Source organism: Antechinus flavipes, chromosome 3 (genome assembly GCF_016432865.1).
Source record: "Antechinus flavipes isolate AdamAnt ecotype Samford, QLD, Australia chromosome 3, AdamAnt_v2, whole genome shotgun sequence".
NCBI classification, from domain to species: domain Eukaryota; kingdom Metazoa; phylum Chordata; class Mammalia; order Dasyuromorphia; family Dasyuridae; genus Antechinus; species Antechinus flavipes.
The window spans coordinates 313,708,332-313,728,229 of NC_067400.1; the positions used below are offsets into that span (position 1 = coordinate 313,708,332).

At 36.4% G+C, this 19,898-nt stretch overlaps 1 protein-coding gene across 1 annotated transcript in view; it reads left to right on the plus strand.

The window, feature by feature from the left end:
- Window positions 1-14,499, plus strand: part of UPK1B (uroplakin 1B) — a 44,486-nt gene extending 29,987 nt beyond the window's left edge. The window contains exons 6-8 of the mRNA XM_051985342.1: window positions 1,810-1,989; window positions 11,951-12,034; window positions 13,457-14,499. Coding sequence (XP_051841302.1) covers window positions 1,810-1,989; window positions 11,951-12,034; window positions 13,457-13,507 — 315 coding nt within the window. The 3' untranslated portion in view covers window positions 13,508-14,499. The remainder of the gene's footprint in view (window positions 1-1,809; window positions 1,990-11,950; window positions 12,035-13,456) is intronic.
- The last annotated feature ends 5,399 nt before the right edge of the window (window positions 14,500-19,898 follow it).

Here is a 19,898-nt window from a genome sequence, read left to right on the forward strand (position 1 = left end):
TATTCTATCTGCTAAGCTATGCTGCCTTTCATGATATAAAAATATATATTGTTGAATATAAACTCTTGAATACATAAAAATCAAACTTAAGACAATTTAGTCCTATGATGCTGCCATTGAGCTACATTGATCAATCAGAAAGCTATTTTCAAGACCAGTTTCATGAGATAAACATTTTTTTTACATCACCAATTTGCATATTTGTTTTCCTTGGCTGCTTGTCAATTACAGGAGAAGGTTTTAATGGGGAAGAGAGAGTCATAGGAGACAGAGGATTAATAATAGGCAGAGATAAAAATGGAGAACCAATGAAGTATTTTTAACAGACTCCAGGGAAAACAAACAAGTTGGACACTTTAGGAAGTAATGTGTGGATTATACTTAAAAAGAAACAAAAAGGTTCATACAATGGAGATTTGTGTTTTTATGAACAAGCCTCTTTTTCTAGTTTGTGTTTTTGGAAATGCTCACATTTGTTGGTATTTATCAAGTTCATAATTAAAATAATACTGTCTTTTTTAAAAAAAGCACACATATTTTGGCTTTATAAATGCACACATGTTTTCATGCCAGCCTCTCTTTATTACTGGGGAAATAGTTCTAAGGGAACATTGTATTAATATATATCATTTTCTTTTAATAAATAATAACAATAATAATACCTAGTATGCTTTAAAGATTGCAAAGCACTTTATAAATGCACACATATTTTTGATGTCAGCCTCTCTTTATTGCTGGAAAAATAGCTCCTAGGGAACATTGTATTATATATAATATCATTTTCTTTTAATAAATAATAATAATAAAACTAGCCTGCTTTAAAGTTTGCGAATCACTTTATAAATATCTCCTTACAAAAACCCTTACAAATATCCTGTTGGTATTATTATTATCTCCATTTTATAGATGAAGAAACTAAGGGACAAAGTGATTTGTGGTCACACAATTAGCATATCTGAACCACCAACCTGCCTCAAAATATTTTATTGATGTCTTAATTAACAATCACTTATCATTAAGTCCTTCCCACCTTACCTCCACTTCATAAAACTTTTGCTGTAATTAAGTAATACATCTAAGTAAAAACACAATGGCTATATCTGACCATGTATACCTTATTTTGCATCTATAGCCCACAACCTCTCTATCAAAAGGAAAGAGACATGCTTCACTGTTGTTTCTCTGGTCTACCAGTCATCTCTTTAGTCAGAATTCTGATACCTTTCTGTCTTGTTTTCCTTTATATATATTTTGATCATTCTAATTCATTTGTATCCCTAGCACCTAGCACAGTCCATGATACATAGTAGTTATTTAATAAATACTGGTTGAGTCCTTTATTAATAGAAACACTTGTAGATAACAAAACTAAACTAAGTATCACAACATATATAAAGCACAGTTTGAATGTGACAATTCAATATAATTCAATGCAATTTATTATGCACCTACTATGGGGATATAAAACCAATAAGTTTTTGTACAAAAATTGTTCCTGCTCTCAAGGAGCTTAAACTCTTCTTGGAAAGGAAGGAACGAAGGGAGGGAAGGAAGGAAGAGGAAAGAAGATATGGGCTTTTACTTCTGGGATGAAAAAAATCATCTTTTCAGGATCATCAAAGTTAATCATGTCTTTTTCCCTTTTTTCCACACAGAGACTCTTAATAAGCTTTAATGGGAGGACTGTGAGTGAGTTTAAGCTGTAATATGATATTTGATCTATGTTTCTCCTTTAATACCTAATTTATTCCAATGAATATTTTAGCAGGGATCATGAAAAGAAATATTGACTTTATTTTCCATGGACAGGAAAAGTGCTGTGGGGTCAATGGTCCATCAGATTGGCAAAAGTACAACTCAGCCTTCCGAGATGTGAATAATGATGCCGACTACCCCTGGCCTCATCAGTGCTGCGTCATGGACACTCTCTATAAGCCGCTCAATCTCGACGCTTGTAAACTTGGGGTGTCCGGTTATTACCACAGCAAGGTAAGAAGTGCCTTTTCTCTAAAGACTGGTAGAATGGCCCACTAGCTAGGGAGAACAAAGGAGCGTAATCAGGATGATGAAGGGGCTCCAGATCTTGCTTCAAAATGATTATGAATATCTGTCATTATGAAGAGAAGGTTTAGGAGGGAAAGTCACTAGTTATCTTTAAGAATTTGAAAGGCAAAATGTACGTGACAGTGGTATAATAGTGATAGCCCACATCTAGCTTATGTCCTGCTTTCCACAGAAAACGAATTATCACTTAGCTAGTTGGCCAACAGGCCGGTGCAAATATCATTTTTGCTAATTCATTGACCATATGCTTAAAACACCAGCCAGGGGTTTCATCAGAATTAATTTGGTGCACCTAAGCAGACCTCCTGTCCTCCCCAGCAGAAACTAAACTTTCCTGGAGCTTGCAGTATCTCTGTTGGTCACCAGATGGTGCTCAGCTCTCACACTCTTAGATCATTTCCTTCTACCAGTTAACTTTAAAATATATGTATTATTATCATTAATGCTTTTTATTTTCAAAACATGCATAGATAATTTTCAATATTCACCCTTGCCAAACCTCATGTTCCAAATTTTTTTCCCTTTCTTCTCTCCACCCCTTTCCCTAGACACAAGTAATCCAATGTATGTTAAACATGTACAATAAGTATTTCCACAATTATCATGCTGCACAAGAAAAATCAGATCAAAAGGGGGGAAAAATGAGAAAGAAAACAAAATGCGAACAAACAACAATAAAAAGAGTGAAAATGCTATGTTGTGGTCTACATTCAGTCCCCACAACCCTTCCTCTGGGTGGAAATGGCTCTTTCCATCACAAGAGCACTGGAATTGGCCTGAATCATCAACTAACATTTTAAGCCACTACTATGTTATCATTGTCATTGTTCCTTTAGTTCTCAGAGAAGAACAATGACAGCATCAGAATATTTTGACTCTCATGTTGCCTGGATTTAAGTAAGACAAAGTAGCAGAAAATCATAAGCCTCACTCCTCCAGAATCATGAAGTTCAGCAAGACAAAAGTCAAAATAATAGGAAATGGCCCAGGATATATATAATGGACAGCCTTGACTTTTCTAAATCAAGGTCTTTCTTAGTTTCTTCAATTTCTATGCAGTGACATATCATTGGGCACTGCGCTTAGCATCTAGGATATAAAGAAAGCAAGGAAGCAGCCCTTGTTCTAATGGAGATGATGAAGTTATGTACAAAAAAATATACAGGACAAATTGGAGATAATCCCAGAAGAGCATTAAGTGGGATCAGGAAAGGCTTCTTGCAGAAGGTAGCTGAGCTTCAGCTGAGACTTAAAGGAAGCCAGGAGGCAAAGGTAAACAGAGAGAGTTCCAGAAATGTAAATCATCCAGTACAATCAGTCAAAATTAGGATGTGTATGTATTTAAAAAATGAAAGCAAAAGAAAATATGATGAGTATAAAAGAGAGCTATGAGTAAAATATTAAGAGAGTTCAAAGGAATGCACCAGAGGGTTTAATCTGAGATAAATTTCTATATCCTTTGGTTGTAAGTACAAACTGAAAAAATATTAACATCTACCTGAATGTTATAGAAGCAATGGAGAATGGGGAGAGATGGAAACTGAAACTGTAATTTCATTGTTTCAGGGAATTCCTGATAAACAAATTCCCTCTACAATGCAAGGTAGCAACTATTCAGCAATATATGGTCTTAAAAGAATTGCCTGGGGGCATTGAGAGGTTCAGTGAGTTACATGAGGCTTCATATGTTAGAAGGATTTGAATCCATAACCTCTGAATTCTGAAGCCAGATCTGGTTTTGTTGCCTGTCACAAAATAAGTTATTCTGAATAGAGTCTGATGTGTTTTTCAAAATGTCATAGTGATTGGGAAAGAGATAAGGATGCTTATGGTCTATTTCCTATCCTCATATAAAATAAAGTTTGAGGTCCCCAAAAATATCAATGGATGAATGCATCGATAGGCATGAGCCATGCATTACAAATAAGAAATTACATAGGAGCTGTGGTACAAAGATTGCCATCTTATAAATTTAATGACTGGAACCACAGATGGACTGGTAATGTGGCAAATGAAGGGATAACCAATGGGCCGATCTTGAGCTCCACTGATATGCATGTAATATAAAATGAATATGAAAAAGGTTTCCTACAAGTCAAGTTCCCTGCTTCCTGTAGCAGATCTGTGGAAATGCTCAGAGGACAGTCTCATTGGATGGGCAGATATGGATGTAATACAGTTTGCATCACTGGAAGAACTTGCCCCACATTGCTGAGATTATAGATCCATGCACATTTCTGGTCACTGAATTTCTTTCAGAAGATTTAAACAAAACAGAGGAGGCCCAGAGAAGCAAAAGTAAAGTGATGGTGAGAAGAGAGGCAATTTTATGCCAACAGGCCAAAAAGTCTTTAGCTATGGTAGAGTAGGTCAGTGTTTACTATGGGCCAAACATTGTGCTAAGTGCCGGTCATGTCTGCTGATCTATAAAGCCAGGAATGGTCTGGCTAATGGGAACATAGACTTATTTTCTAAATCCCCAAATGCACTGATGATGAGCCAGTACTCTTTGCACCCTGAGTGAAGTAAGTTTGTATAAATAAAAAAACTGCTTCAAACAACTAACTAATAACTTATGGAGAGGTATTAAAAGAGGCAAAACTGGCAAGAAAGAGTAAGTGGCTGAGATTTTTTTCAAGAATTTCATGTTTAAGATTGTTCTTGTTGCCCTCTGACATCACATTTCTTAGGCCTGTACAATACTAGACCAACAGCCTTTCAGTGATGCAATATGTGAAATGATCATACCTAAGCTTTAGGAAGATCATTTTGATAGATGAGTGAAAGATGGCTGGAGTAAGAAGAGATTTATAGAAAAGCTATTCTAATAAACTAGGTGTGAGGTGATGAAAGTCTGCATGTAAGGAGGGTAGCAGAGAAGAGAAAGAGAATGTATACAAGAAATGTTGCAAAAATAGAATTGATGGGGGGAAGGAAAAAAGTGAGGATCAAGAATGAGATCTACATAGCAAATTCGGACAATGGGAGTTTGGTAATGCCCTTGACAGTAATAAGGAAATTAGGGAAAGAGGAGAGTTTGAAGGGAAACATAATGAGTTCAATTTTGGATATGCTAAGTTTAAGATCTTGGGTACCATTTTTAATTGACTTGTGAGGGAGAGAGCCATCTGCATCCAGAGAGAGGACTATAGGGATTGAATGTGGATCACAACATAGTATTTTCATCTTTGTTGTTGTTGTTTGGTATTTGTGTTTTCTTTTTCATTTTTTCCCTTTTGATCTGATTTTTTTTGTGCAGCATGATAAATATGGAAATATATTTAGAAGAATTGCATATGTTTCACCTATGTTGGATTACTTGCTGTCTAGAGGAGAAAGGAAGTGGGAAAAGAGGAAGAAAAATTTGGAACACAAAGTTTCACAAGGATAAATGTTGAAAACTATCTTTACATTCATTTAAAAAATAAAAAGCTATTAGCATAAAAAACCATCTTGGTGGGATATCCAATTCAAGATGTCCAATAGGGAGCTGGAGATGCAATGCTGAAGGACAGGAGAAAAGATAAAATTGAACATAAAGATCTGAAAATTAATTGTGCTCTGATTAGTGGGGGCAGTAAAAATAAAGATCCAGCAGAGGCAAGTGAGAAGGAGCAGTCAGACAGAAGAACCATTGTCATGAAACCTACAGTGAAGATCTTGGAATACAAAATTCTTCAGTATCAATCATGACTGAAAGGACAAAGAGATTGAGAAAAGGCCTTTTGATTTGGCCACTAAGAAATCATCTAGCCCATAGAAGGTCATTCTGGACAACTTTGTAACACAGTAATTCACAGTAGTAAGTCAATAAGCATTTTTTAAGTATTTGCTATATACCAGCCACTGTGCCAAATGCTGGGAACACAAAGAAAGACTAGGACATAATTCAGGCTTCTCCAGGTGCTCTCATTATAATGGAGGGGAGGCAGGAAACAACCCAGAAGGTAAACAGTAGAAGAAAGGAAATCTGAAAAGGGAGGGCATTAAACAGCTGGAGAAGGTGGGCTTTGAGTTGAATCTTGAAGGAAGTCAGAAAAATTCAGAGATAGAGTGAGTGGGCAGAGTATTCCAGGCATGGAGGAGAGCCAGGGAAAGGCACAGAAATGGAAGAGGGGGAGTCATATGTGAGGAACTGCAAGTTGGCCAGTGAAGTTGGATCATAGGGGACCGGGGGAGTAAAGTGGCAAAAGGGATGTACTGCTAAGTAGCCTGGAATAGTGGACTTACCTGCTAGACTTGGAATCAGGCAATGGGGAAGAGCATAAGCATTTATATAGCACCTAGTATGTGCCAGGCATAAAGCTAAGCACTTAACAAATATCATCTCATTTGATCCTCACAATAGTCTGTAAGACAGATGCTATTCTTTTTTGCAATTGAAGAAACTCAGGCAAACTGGGTAAAATGACTTACTCAGGGTCACACAGTTAATAAGTGTCTAAGGCCACATATGCACTCCTCCTGACTCATGATTAGTAATCTATCCATTGTACCATCTAGCTGCTTTAAATAAGAAAGAAGAATGTTTCATGTCAAGCTTGAGCAGAATGATTAGAAAGAAATACATTTAAATGTCATCTCATTTGAAACTTAATATGTCCACAGGTAAATAATTTAACCTCTTTGTGTCTCAGTTTCCTCATCCATAAAATAGGACAGTAATATATGCAAAAATGCCTTACAGAGTTATTGTAAGGCTCAAACATGAAGCTAGAAACACTATATAAATGTTAATGGTGATTTTTCTATAGTGAATTATAACCACATTTTACAATAATTTAAAAAAAAACTCCACTATAATATAAAATCATCTACTTAGAACATTGTTCTTAAGGAACTAATTCCATGCCACAAGATCATTTTCTCTCTACTGTGTTCTTTTGTGGAATTGATTGATAACACTGAGTGAGTTATGATAAATCTCACAAGATTCTCTTGGTTAAAAGTGATCAGATCACATTTATTTATGAATAAATTTGTCATGAACTAGTAAATGTTCTTTACCAAAATCTATGGCCCTGCTTAGATTCACTAACATGTTATAGGTGAGTTGATTTTCTGTTTTTGCTTTTGAGGCAGAGTAACAAATTCTTGTAGGAATGTTCAACTAAAGTTATTGTACATGGAGTCCAGTAAATTATGTGAGTCTTTGTTTTCACATGTATTGGCAAGGCAGGTCCCCACAGCACATTGTTTACATCTTACCATTGCAGGTTCTATACCAAATGACAAGTTCTTGTAGTGTTGCGGCCTTGAGCCCCAATTCCAGCCTGTTTCCCCCTCACTTACCTCATATCAATTGTCAGAGATTATGCTCAAATATCATTTGCCAGGACTAGTCATCTCTTCAAGGACTAATATTTCCTCAAGATCATTAATAAGCAATTAACACAAATCAGCTTTTACAAAAAAATTGTAAACAGAAGTACAAACACAAGTCCTCTTTCTTCTCCCTCTAGTTCCTCAAAAAATAACCCAGAGCACACTGTCTCCTCTACTACCTTAATCTATGAAGGAGAACAGGTTCAAATTTAAGTGGTTGCCACTAACCATTTGGCTCACCAACTTCCCTTCTGGACAGGACATAGCTGCTGAATGAATCACTGCCTTGCTGCAAAACATGACATCCAGACTGTCAGGTTGATTTCCTGCTGGGCTGGATCCCACAAGTTGTTCCTTGGGGCTCTGTTTCTTATTGGACTCAGATGCTGGCAAACATTGGTATGGATTTCCATCCCTAGTCCTCTGGAAGTACTTCCAACTTACATGGATGTGACCTAATCCATTCCATCTCCAAACTTTATTCACTTTAAAAAAATGAATGAAATGACAGAACCATGTGTTCAAGGCCACAGAGCAGGCTAATCAATCAGTTTGTTATCACCTTAATATCAGCTTTATTAAGCTCCCACTGTGCTTCAGGCATTCTGGTTAGCTTTGTGGATACAAAAGGCCTCTCTCCTCACTTGGAAGTTTAAACAGTCCCCATTCTCTCCTAATCTCCTTTCTACCCCACAATCAATTATCACAAAGAAAAAGAAAGCTTAATTTGGCCTTATGTAGGCTTACTCAGTTTGGGCTAAAAAGTTTTGCTTTACTACTCAGTACCTGAACAGGAAATAATCACAGAATACCTAGCAAGTTCTGAAATGGTGGTAGGGCCCATGAGCATGCTGGTAAATGTTTAACAACTAGTTCTCTGAAGGAAAAAAAATATTATACATGACACTTTTTAGTTGAATCTGCATTATTTAACATTTTACCTATCATTTTCTTAATTCTAAACAATTAATGAAATTAAACAACAAATAAAGACCTGATTTGTGGCTTGGTAATTTTTGAGATATAAATACTCATACTGAAAATTGAACAATCAGTTCTAAGCTGAACACAACACTACCCCTCCTTCCCCCTTGACAAGCACCTCCATTACACTATCATCACTCATATCTAGAGGCAGGTTCACAAAACCCTCCAGGTGAATTTGCAGCAAGGAGAACTGATTGCATATAGTTCTAGAACTGAACCATCATTGGCCAATCTCTTATTACATATGTAAATACTACAAGGGCCAAAAGAACTACACTTTTGTTAAATAGATTGATTACCAACTAGAGAAAAACTTAAATGTATTCATTACAAATTGTCAACAAAAATTATTGGGTCCCCACCTCAGCAAAGCAGTGCTAAACTGTGCTTTCTGAACTGAGACAAAGTGAAGTGGAACAAGAGAATATTATACACAATAATAGCAGTCTTATGTAGTGGCCAGCACTGTGTGATGAGCAACGATGAATGACTTAACTATTGTCAGCAATACCATGACCAAAGACAATTCCAAAAGATCTATGATGGTCTAGCTGTACCAGATCTAAAATTATATTATAAAGCAGCAGTTACTAAAACCATCTGGTATTGGCTAAGAAATAGACTAGTTGATCAATGGAATAGGTTAGGTTCAAAGGACAAAACAACCGATAACTTTAATAATATAGTGTTTGACAAACCCAAAGACCCCAGTTTCTGGGATAAGAAGGCAGTATTTGACAAAAATTGCTGGGAAAATTGGAAATTAGTATGGCAGAAACTAGGCATTGACCCACACTTAACACCGTACACCAAGATAAGGTCAAAATGGGTTCATGACCTAGGCATAAAGAATGAGATTATAAATAAATTGGAAGAGCATAGAATAGTTTACCTCTCAGACCCGTGGAAGAGGGAAGAATTTATGACCAAAGAAGAACTAGAGATCACTATTGACCACAAAATAGAAAATTTTGATTATATCAAATTGAAAAGTTTTTGTACAAACAAAACAAATGCAGACAAGATTAGAAGGGAAACAATAAACTGGGAAAACATTTTTACAATCAAAGGTTCTGATAAAGGCCTCATTTCCAAAATATATAGAGAATTGACTCTAATTTATAAAAAATCAAACCATTCTCCAATTGATAAATGGTCAAAGGATATGAACAGACAATTCTCAGATGAAGAAATTGAAACTATTTATAGACATATGAAAATATGCTCCAAATCATTATTAATCAGAGAAATGCAAATTAAGACAACTCTGAGATACCACTACACACCTGTCAGATTGGATAGAGTGACAGGGAAAGATAATGTGGAATGTTGGAGGGGATATGGGAAAACAGGGACACTAATACATTGTTGGTGGAATTGTGAACACACCCAGCCATTCTGGAGAGCAATTTGGAACTATGCTCAAAAAGTTATCAAACGGTGCATACCCTTTGATCCAGCAGTGTTTCTATTGGGCTTATACCCCAAAGAGATACTAAAGAAGGGAAAGGGACCTGCATGTGCCAAAATGTTTGTGGCAGCCCTGTTTGTAGTGGCTAGAAGCTGGAAAATGAATGGATGCCCATCAATTGGAGAATGGCAGAATAAAATGTGGTATATGAATGTTATGGAATATTATTGTTCTGTAAGGAATGACCAGGAAGATAATACAGAGAGGACTGGCGAGACTTACATGAACTGATGCTAAGTGAAATGAGCAGAACCAGGAGATCATTATATACCTCAACAATGATACTGTTTGAGGATGTATTCTGATGGAAGTGGATCTCTTCGATAAAGAGAGCTAATTCAGTTTCAAATGATCAAAGATGGACAGAAGCAGCTACACCCAAAGAAAGAACACTGGGAAATGAATATAAACTGCTTGCATTTTTGTTTTTCTTCCCGGATTATTTATACCTTCTGAATTCAATTCTCCCTGTGCAACAAGAGAACTGTTCGGTTCTGCACACGTATATTGTATCCAGGATATACTGTAACCTATTCAACATGTAAAGGACTGCTTGCCATCTGCGGGAGGGGGTGGAGGGAGGGAGGGGAAAAATCGAAACAGAAGTGAATGCAAGGGATAATGTTGTAAAAAATTACCAGTTCTATCAATAAAAAGTTATTAAAAAAAAAGATATATGATGAAAAATGCTATCCACCTCCAGAGAAAGAACTGATTGAATCTGAATACAGACTGAAGCATACTATTTTTCACTTTATTTTTTTCATGGATTTTTTTTTGGTTTGTTTTCTTTTACTACATGACTAATATAGAAATATGTTTTGCATGATTGCACATGTATAACCTATATCAAGTTGCTTGCCATCTCAGAGAGAGAATAGGGATAAAAGAAGAGATGGAGGAAGAAAGAATTTAGAACTCAATTTTTTTTAATTATAGCTTTTTATTTCAAAATATGTAAATGGATATTTTTTGACATTCACTCCTAAAAAACCCTGTGTTATAATTTCCCCCTCTTCCCCCACCAAGTCGGCAAGTGATCCAATATATGTTAAACATGTGCAATTCTTCTATATATATTTCAACAAATATTATGCTGCACCAAAAAAATCAGATTCAAAAGGAAAAAAAATGACAAAGAAAACAAAATGCAAGCAAACAATAAAAAGAGTGAAAATGTTGTGGCCCATAATCGGTTCCTACTGTCCTCTCTCTGCATGCAGATGGCTTTCTTTATCATAAGAGCATTGAAATGAGGTCCGAATCACCTCATTGCTGATGAGAGCAAAGTCCATCTGAATTGATCATTTTATAATGTGGCTGCGTATAAAGATCTCCTGGTTCTGCTCACTTCACTTAGCATCAATTCATATAGGTCTTTCCAGGCCTTTCTGAAATCATCCTGCTGGTCATTTCTTAGAGAATAATAGTATTCCACAGCATTCATATGCCACAATTTATTCTGCCATTCTCCAAGTGATGGGCATCTACTAAGTTTCCAATTTCTAGCCACTACAAAAAGGATTACTACAAACATTTTTGCACATGTGGGTCCCTTTCCCTCCTTTAGTATCTCTTTGGGATATAAGCCCAATAGTCACACTGCTGGATCAAAGGGTATGCACAGTTTTATAGTCCTTTGGGCATAGTTCCAAATGGTTCTCCAGAATGGCTGAATTAAGAACTCAAAATTTAAAAAACTGAATGTTAATTGTTTTAACATGTAACTAGGAAAAATATTTTAAAAAATAAAACAAACTTGAGTTGTCTAGTTGGAACATGGATAGTAGATCAAGAGCTGAAAGAGATCTCAGAGACCATCTTATTGAACTCACTCCTTTTACAGGATAAGGAAACTGAAGATCATGTAAGTTGATTGACTTTGTTCAAGGTCATACAAATGTTAAATGTTCAAATTGGGATTTGAATCCCTGTGATTCTGCTCTGGAACCAGTGTACTCTTTCCACTATACCATAATGCCTCAAGAGAAGAATTGTTTTATTATGTCAATAATGCTGTAATCTATCCCTTATCATCCTTTCCTTCCACATCCTGCTGAAGGGGTATGATTCAACATTAATTGCTTCTTGGTTCTTTCTCAGGGCTGTTACGAACTGATTTCTGGACCAATGAATCGACACGCCTGGGGTGTTGCATGGTTTGGATTTGCCATTCTCTGTTGGACTGTAAGTATTTCCTGGTATGAATTGTAATGACAAGAAGATAACAAAAGTATAAAAGGTGTTATTAAGTCTCTATATTCTTAATTTTTAGTTTTAAGAAATCAGTTTATGGAAATGAAGGCTGATTGCTGCCCCTCCTTTGACCTCTAACAGTTTCCCTTTTCCCAAAAATTCCTTTTTCATATATCCTTTTATAAGTGGTAGTTATATACAGAATGTATAATTATAAGCATTAAGGAACACATAGGGATGAGACAGCTGCCCTTGTAAATGAGAAGAATTGGATCCAAATTCCACTACAGACACTTAGTAGTTGTGTCATTGTAGGCTAGTTTCCTTCTTGGTTGATCTCATAAGCAGAGACAGTATAGTAGCCCACAATCATCCCCACCTTCTTTTGGGCCTTTCTAAGGCTTTGCCACAATCAAGTCTTGGAAGAGCCCAGGTACATGAACAAAACACTTTGGAAACTGTTAAGTCCATAAGCTTTGTAAACTATATTTTACAAAAGAGAATTATCAACGTCCTAACTAACACTTTTCACCACTATTGCAGAGAAGAAAAATGACATAGGAAGGGTCTCAAAGTCAGGAAAATCTGAGTTCAAAGTTCCATCACTGCTATGCACTGATTTTGTGATCTTGGACTAGTCACTTAACTTCTCAACTATCTGGCTATAGGTTGCAGACCAGCTTTTGATTTATATTTATAAAGACATTTTCCTTACCTAAAGTTCCCTAGGTCAATGAAATCACAGGTCTAGACCATTCCTATTCCCCCAAAAATATATACATTTAAATAGTATATTATATGCATATATAATTTATATATATATAATTATATAAACACATATACAATGAATATATTTATAATATATTGTATAATACATATATGTGTATAATGTATGTGCATGTGTATGTATAGTATAATATACTATATGGTATATTATGTATAGTATGTATCATATATGGCATGTTATATGTATATTTAGTATATATATATACTATATATGCTATATACCATATGTTAATAAAGAATAAGAAAGGGAAGCTGTCTTTGGGGTAATAGATAAAACACCAATAGCAAGAGTCTCGTTAGGAACTGATCCACAGTGAAGTTAGAATCCATTAATTTGGGACTATATTTGTAATTAAAGGAAGAGGGTTTTCCAAGGGGACTGATTCAGAAATAAGGGAACAGGAAAGGCTGTGTAATGTAGCAGAAGATTTTTGAGTGAAGATATTTGGGGCTGTTAAATAGCAATGAGTTTATAGATAATTAGGAGCTTTTAAGAAATATCTCTTCCTTACCAATGTCCTTTTAGCATACTTCTTAAATTTGAAGGTTGCATAACCCTGAATATTGTCTTCTCTTAAACATGAGAGATAGTTCTAATGAAATGACCTCTTAAATTTTTTTTTCTAGTTCTGTGTTCTCCTGGGCACCATGTTCTATTGGAGTAGAATTGAGTACTAAAGGAAGAGTATCGCCATTGTTCTCCATTTCTCCCAAGTCTTTCCAGAGTTGGTGCATGGGCTCATTCATTGCTCTCCAGATACTATCCCTTTTGTGCTCCAGGTGATGGAAGCATTTTCTATTCATCAAACTGCCAGGAAGCATACTATTCACTTCTCTCTTCCCTGGATCCCATGGCTCTCATGACTACAGTGTCTCATCATTATCTAGTCTTACTGTAATGTTTCCATAGATTATACAGAATACAAGATTCAGAAGGGATAACAAGTGGATAACTAGTGCTCCTTGTTCATATGTACATTGTTTACTTTTGGATCTTGAGACATTGAAAAGGCCTTGGATTCCTGACACAACAGACCATTTTGTTTGTACAAACTCATTGTAACTGGTTGGTGCTTTCCCAAGATTCACATCCACACCAGACTGGAGAAGACAGGAAGCATCTTATTCCATATTTACTAAGAAGAGTGAAGGAGGCAAAGAAAAATATCAATTACCGACTGCAGTGTACCTTCTCTTGGTTCCTTTGTGTCTGATATCTGTGGAGATTCTCACTGTTCCTTTCATTGCTATCTATAGTCTTTCTGTTCTCAGGGGCAATTACTTATTTTGACTTGAGTTAATCACAAACATTGAAATTATGTGTACTCTGTTCACTGGCCCAGTTCTATTCTTGCTTTGAAGCTATAAGGGTTAATTCCATGGGTTCCTATAAGCATGAAACAGGTTTATGCATCTAATAAATCTTGGCTTTATAGGTTTTTCAAGCAACTGAACTGAAACACCCTTGAGTAGTGAAGAATGGAGTTCATTTACCCTTAAGTAGGGAAAAATAGAACTTATTTATATTTTGTGATGGGCTGCAGTTTGTGGAAATTTGGGGCAAAAGGTAGTTGGAATATATCTTGTTTCATTTTCATCTATCTGAGGGAAGTTCCTAAGGGTTGTAATTGTTTTTAAACATTTCCATTAATAAAGCTGACTTTGAGAAATTCTTGTTTTTCTTTCTAATCATTCATTTATGCAATACATGTTTTGTTCAGAGCACTGTGAGCTCAAAGGATCATGGATTTAGAAGTGAAAGGGACCTTCAAGGGCATCTATTGTGATCTCCTTCATTTGGAAGATGAGAAAGTAGAGACCCAGGCTAGTTAAATAAGCTTGCCAAGGTCATAAGTTAGTAAGCGAACACAGGTCTTCTGAATCCAAACCAGTCATTTTCCCATTACAACAGTTAGGTGCTGGAAGAGATAGCAAACTTTGATGTTTTTGCTGTTACCTTCATGGAACTTATATTCTATTGAAAGATGACAAAAGCACAGATAAATTTAATAGAAAATACTAAATGCATTAAAAAGTTCAACAAACTTTTAATAAATGCTTCTGTTGTGTACAAAAAAAAAAAAAAAAAAAAACTATGGCAGACACTAGGAATAGGCATCTAGATGGCACAATGGATAGAGTGTTGGGCCTGGAATCAAGAAGACCTGAGTTCAAATTCAATCTTGGGCAATTCACTTAACCTTATTTGCTTCAATTCCTCATCTGTAAAATGGATTGGAGAAATGGTAAACCACCCCAGTATCTTTGCCAAAAACCCAATATGGAGTCACAGAGAGTCAAATATAGCTGAAACAACTCTATAACACTAGGAATACAAAGAAAAAGGTAAAGAATTCCCTGTCTGTCCTCCAGGAGATACAAAATGCACACAGTTAAGGATGATTCAGGGAAGAAGGGGAGGAGGGAAGAAGAGGAGGGAGACATCAGAGAAAGTGTATTGCAAAAATATGACAAAGGAGAACACTAACATCTGGGGGAGCTCAAGGAAGGCTTTGTAAAAAAAATATGGGCTGGGAAAAGATGAGAAGAAAATGTATTCTAACCTGGGCTCACACAAATGATAGAAGAGGGCATTTTAAGTTTGGAGAACAGCCAATTATCCATTTTAGCTTGAAGAGCAATACTGTGAAATAAGGTAAGAACTGTGAATTGAAACCAGTTTATGGGAGTCTTGAGTGTCAGAAGGAGTTTGTATCAAGGTGGAAGGGAACTCCTGAAGATTATTGAGTGGAGAAAATGACACAATCAGACCTGTGCCTTAGAAAGTTTATTTTAGAAGTTTCATGAATTAAGGATTAGAGAGAGAAGTAGAATTGATCAGAAAAGTGAAGCGGGTCTGTAGAAGGATAATGGTGGAATGAGGCAGGCAAAGGAGACAGATAAAAAAGATGTCTAGAAGAATCAACCGGACTTGGGAACAGATTAGGACTAGAGGATGAAAAAGAGGAAAGAGGTAAAGATGACTCCAAAGTCCTGAATCTGGATAACCAGGAGGAGGGTAGTGTTCACCATGATGTTGAGAGGAGTGATGGGACTTGAACAGGGAAGGGGGAGATATATATTCACTTTTAAACATGTTGAATTTCAGGTGCTTGTGGGAGATTTTAGAGTGGGGATATTCCATCAGGAATTAGAAATGCGAGACTGTAGTTCAAAAGAGATGAGGGCTGGATAAATAGACGTGGTAACCATCCACATAGAGATTATGACTGAAGGCAAACAAGGTTTATATTTTCTCCTAGATAGAAAACCAATGTTATTAAAATAACAAATAGATACCATAAATGTTATTAAGCCCTAGGAAAAAAATATAAACACCTCTGTTTGGCTTTTAAAGCCAAGCGCTTCCATTTATCTTTTCAGTCTCATTATACTCCTCTTCCTGACACTATATGCACTGGTATAACTAACTATAAGCTGTTCCTTTCCATCTCCTGTCTCCTTGCCTTTGCTTTGCTTATCTCCTATATGCAGACTGCACCCCCTCTTCACCTCATGAACCCTTCACATCCTTTAAGATATAGCCAAGGCATTTACCTGTTATCTGAAGCTTTTCCTGATTCCCCCCAAATCCCAGGATCTTTTCCCTAACTAACTTGTATTTATTATTTATTCATATACTCTTCTGAATGTACATGCCGTCTCCCTGGAGTATCAGACGATTGGGGTGTGTGATTGATCAAACCAGGATAAGTCAGAGTGATATTGCTAGCATTTCAGTGCCTGTCCTCTGAGTCCAGTCCTTATGAATAGAATGCTGCTGGTATAATTTTTCACATGGAAAAGGTTAGGGAGCCTGTTTCCAGGAGTCATGATGAGATATAATTCAAGTGCCTTGGAAAGATTTGGAGAAATGTGAGGTCATTCTGCAAAATGTGCTCTTCTCATGGAGAACAAGAGCCTCTGGCTGTCCAGAAGTCCAAGAGTTAAGTATGTTGGACTTGTAACTGTCCCAGCATCCATAATCCAAGGAGTGAGGAGTAACCTTAAAGACCCAGCCCAGTAGTGGTGGAGAAGATGACTCATCTCTTGATGATGCCATATTTGAACTTGGTGGGACCCATGCTGTTGAAATTCTGGGAAGTGGTTGCTATTATTATCCCCATTTTACAGATAAGGAAACTGAGGCAACCAGAGGTTAAGTGACTTACTTGTGGTCATACAGCTAGTATCTGGGTTGAATTTAAATTGACTCCAGGTCTGGCACTCTGCTATTGAAATGCCATATTTGAATTTGGTGGGAGCCATGCTTTGTTAAAATTACATTGTCTGTGCTCACTCTCCAACTTTCAGAGACCAAAGTGGTTTGGTGGGGACTAAGGGGAAAGATGAATGCTCTATCTTTAGGAAAAATATCTCATATAAAAGCTGAATGATGCTAACTGGATAAATGGATTTCGGTGCTAGTCATTGGTAGCTAACAGTGTAGGGAAACAACACTCAATATGGGGACTCCACCAGACAGAATTAGAGACATTTCAACCCCTCAAAGATTTCTTTAAGACCTGAGAACAAAATATAGTCAGCCTTGCCCTGGGAAATTGGAGTCAGAGAGTGCTTTCTAGATAAACTTGTTTATCCATGTCAACTCCTCAAGAAGTCCCAGTGGCTTCCCCTTGCTTCTATAGATTCCTATTTGACTTTTTAAATAAATTGCAGACTCTTTTGCCTTTTTAAGCCCTTCACATTCTGGCTCCAGCTTATCTCAGGATTATTGCACATTTTCCTTTATACGTCCTACATTCTTACCAAGTCAGCACACTTGCTGCTCTCTTATAATATTGCATCTCCTGTCCCCATGACATATAATAGGTATTTAATAAATGCTTGTTATATGAAACTAAATGTATAGATTACAGTTAAAGGATGTTCAACCTGGTGAAATACTTAGCATCGGGATGTTTAACTTGGCAAAGAGTTGGGCAGAAAAAGACAGGAAAGCTATCCTGAAGTATTTGAAGAGTTATCTCTTGTCAAAATGCTTAGATCCTTTTCTGTTAATTTATCCTTGGGTACCAGGGGGAAAAAAATCTAAGCAAAATGAATAAGAACTGCAAAATTACAGATGTTGGCAAAAACTTCCTAACAGAGATGTCCAAAAAATGAACCTTAAATAGCAGGAAGGTCTTCCTCTCTCTCAAAGTCTTCAAACAGATGTTGGAAGTCCACTTGTCAGATATTTGGTAGAAAAAAATTTTTATTCAGGCATGGCATAGATGAGATTACCTCAGATTCCTTTCAACTTAGGGATTTTTGATATTACAAATTATTTACATTTTCCCCATTGAGGGAGTAGATGAGGACAACCAAGAACATGGTGATATAGACTCTTAAAATGTATTCTTTCCTCTCCTCCATTTCTTAAAACCTGTAGTTTCCTTCCAAACTCAGATTGATTGGTCTGGACTAGTTATTCAGCCATTTTAATCATGCCCAACTCTTTGTAACCCCATTTGGGGTTTTCTCGGCAAAGATAATGGAGTGGTTTGCCATTTCCTTCTGCAGCTCCTTTTACAGATAAGGAAACTGAGGCAAATGGGGTTGAATGACTTGCTCAGGATCACAGAGCAACTAAGTGTATGAAACTGAATCTAGAACTCATAAATGAGTCTTCCTGACTTCAGGGCCAGCACTCTATTCATTGCATTATCTAGCTGCCCTAGCCTGGACTAGATGATAATATATAATTCAGAATCAGAGGAGAATTAATAAAGAAAATTAGTAAAGAGTTCATTGTTAACTTGGCAAGAGGTCATTATTATACTACCCTGGACATCCTTAGTTGGCTCTGTATTGCTTAATACTTTATTCAGCCATATATTGCCCATTAATCAAGTCTCCAGGGACTAAAACTTCAAGAAATAGTGAAGACATTGGGAAGTGGGGAGGAGAAAAGAATCAGGAACCCAAAAGATCGTGAGGGGCTAGAATACTGGACTGAATCTAAGATGAAAATCAATAACTACAAAGTTATGCCCCGAGATATTAAAAAAAAAAAATCAGCTCTACCCATGCAAAATGGGAAAGTTAGAAAGCAATTTATCTGAAAAAGACAGTTGTTTTAGTGAGCTATAAGCTCAATATGAGTCATCCATATGACGTTGACAGTCAAAAAAGCTACAGTGTTGGGCTCATTAAGAAGCATAGATTCCAAAAAGGGATAGTCTTCCTGACTAGATCTTATCTGGAGAATTCTGGTCATTTCTGGGCAATTTGAGTTATTTTTATTATTTTAGTACTTTCTTCTCTTCCAATTACATGCAAAGACAAATTTTAATATTTATTTTTACAAAATGTTGTGTTCTAAACTTTCTTTTCCCTTTCCCCTTTCTAAAACAGCAAACAATTTAATATGGATTATATGTGCTGGGCACTTAACTTTAAGGTTATTGATAGGATGGAGAGCATTTGGAGGAAGGCAATCAGAATGACAGGACCTTGACTCCAAGTGATACGAAAATGAGTTGAAGGAATTGGATTGTTAGTCTGGAAATGGGTGGATCATGATGACCATCTTTAAGCATTTGAAGGACTGTGATATAGCAGGGAAAGATTTTACTATCTTGGCCCCAAAAGGCAGAATCAGGGAGACTAAATTTAGGCTTGATGTCAGGAGAAACTTCCCAATAATTGGAGCTGTCCCAAAATGGAAACACTTCCCTTCTTTGGAAGCCTTTAATCAGGTATTGAAAGACCCTGTGTCAAGTATAATCTATTCTTATTCTTTTCATATTTATTTTATATATGCTTATGCAGGATGTTCCAAAACTTAGCATCATTTTAAACTATTAAAGCTTTGCTTCCTTTCCACACTCTAATCTTCTCTACTCCTTCTTCCCTAGCCTTCCCTTCTTCTCTACATCCTTCCCTTTAAACTATTAAAGCTTAAAATTGCACTAAGACTTTTGGAACAGTATATGTACTTGTCTTCTCCAGTTAGAAAAAGCAATAAGCCCCTCGAAAGTTAGTTTTTTTTTTTTTTGTATCCCCAAACCTACCACAGTATCTGCCATACATATAGGTATTTAGTAAATGTTTGTTCACTATT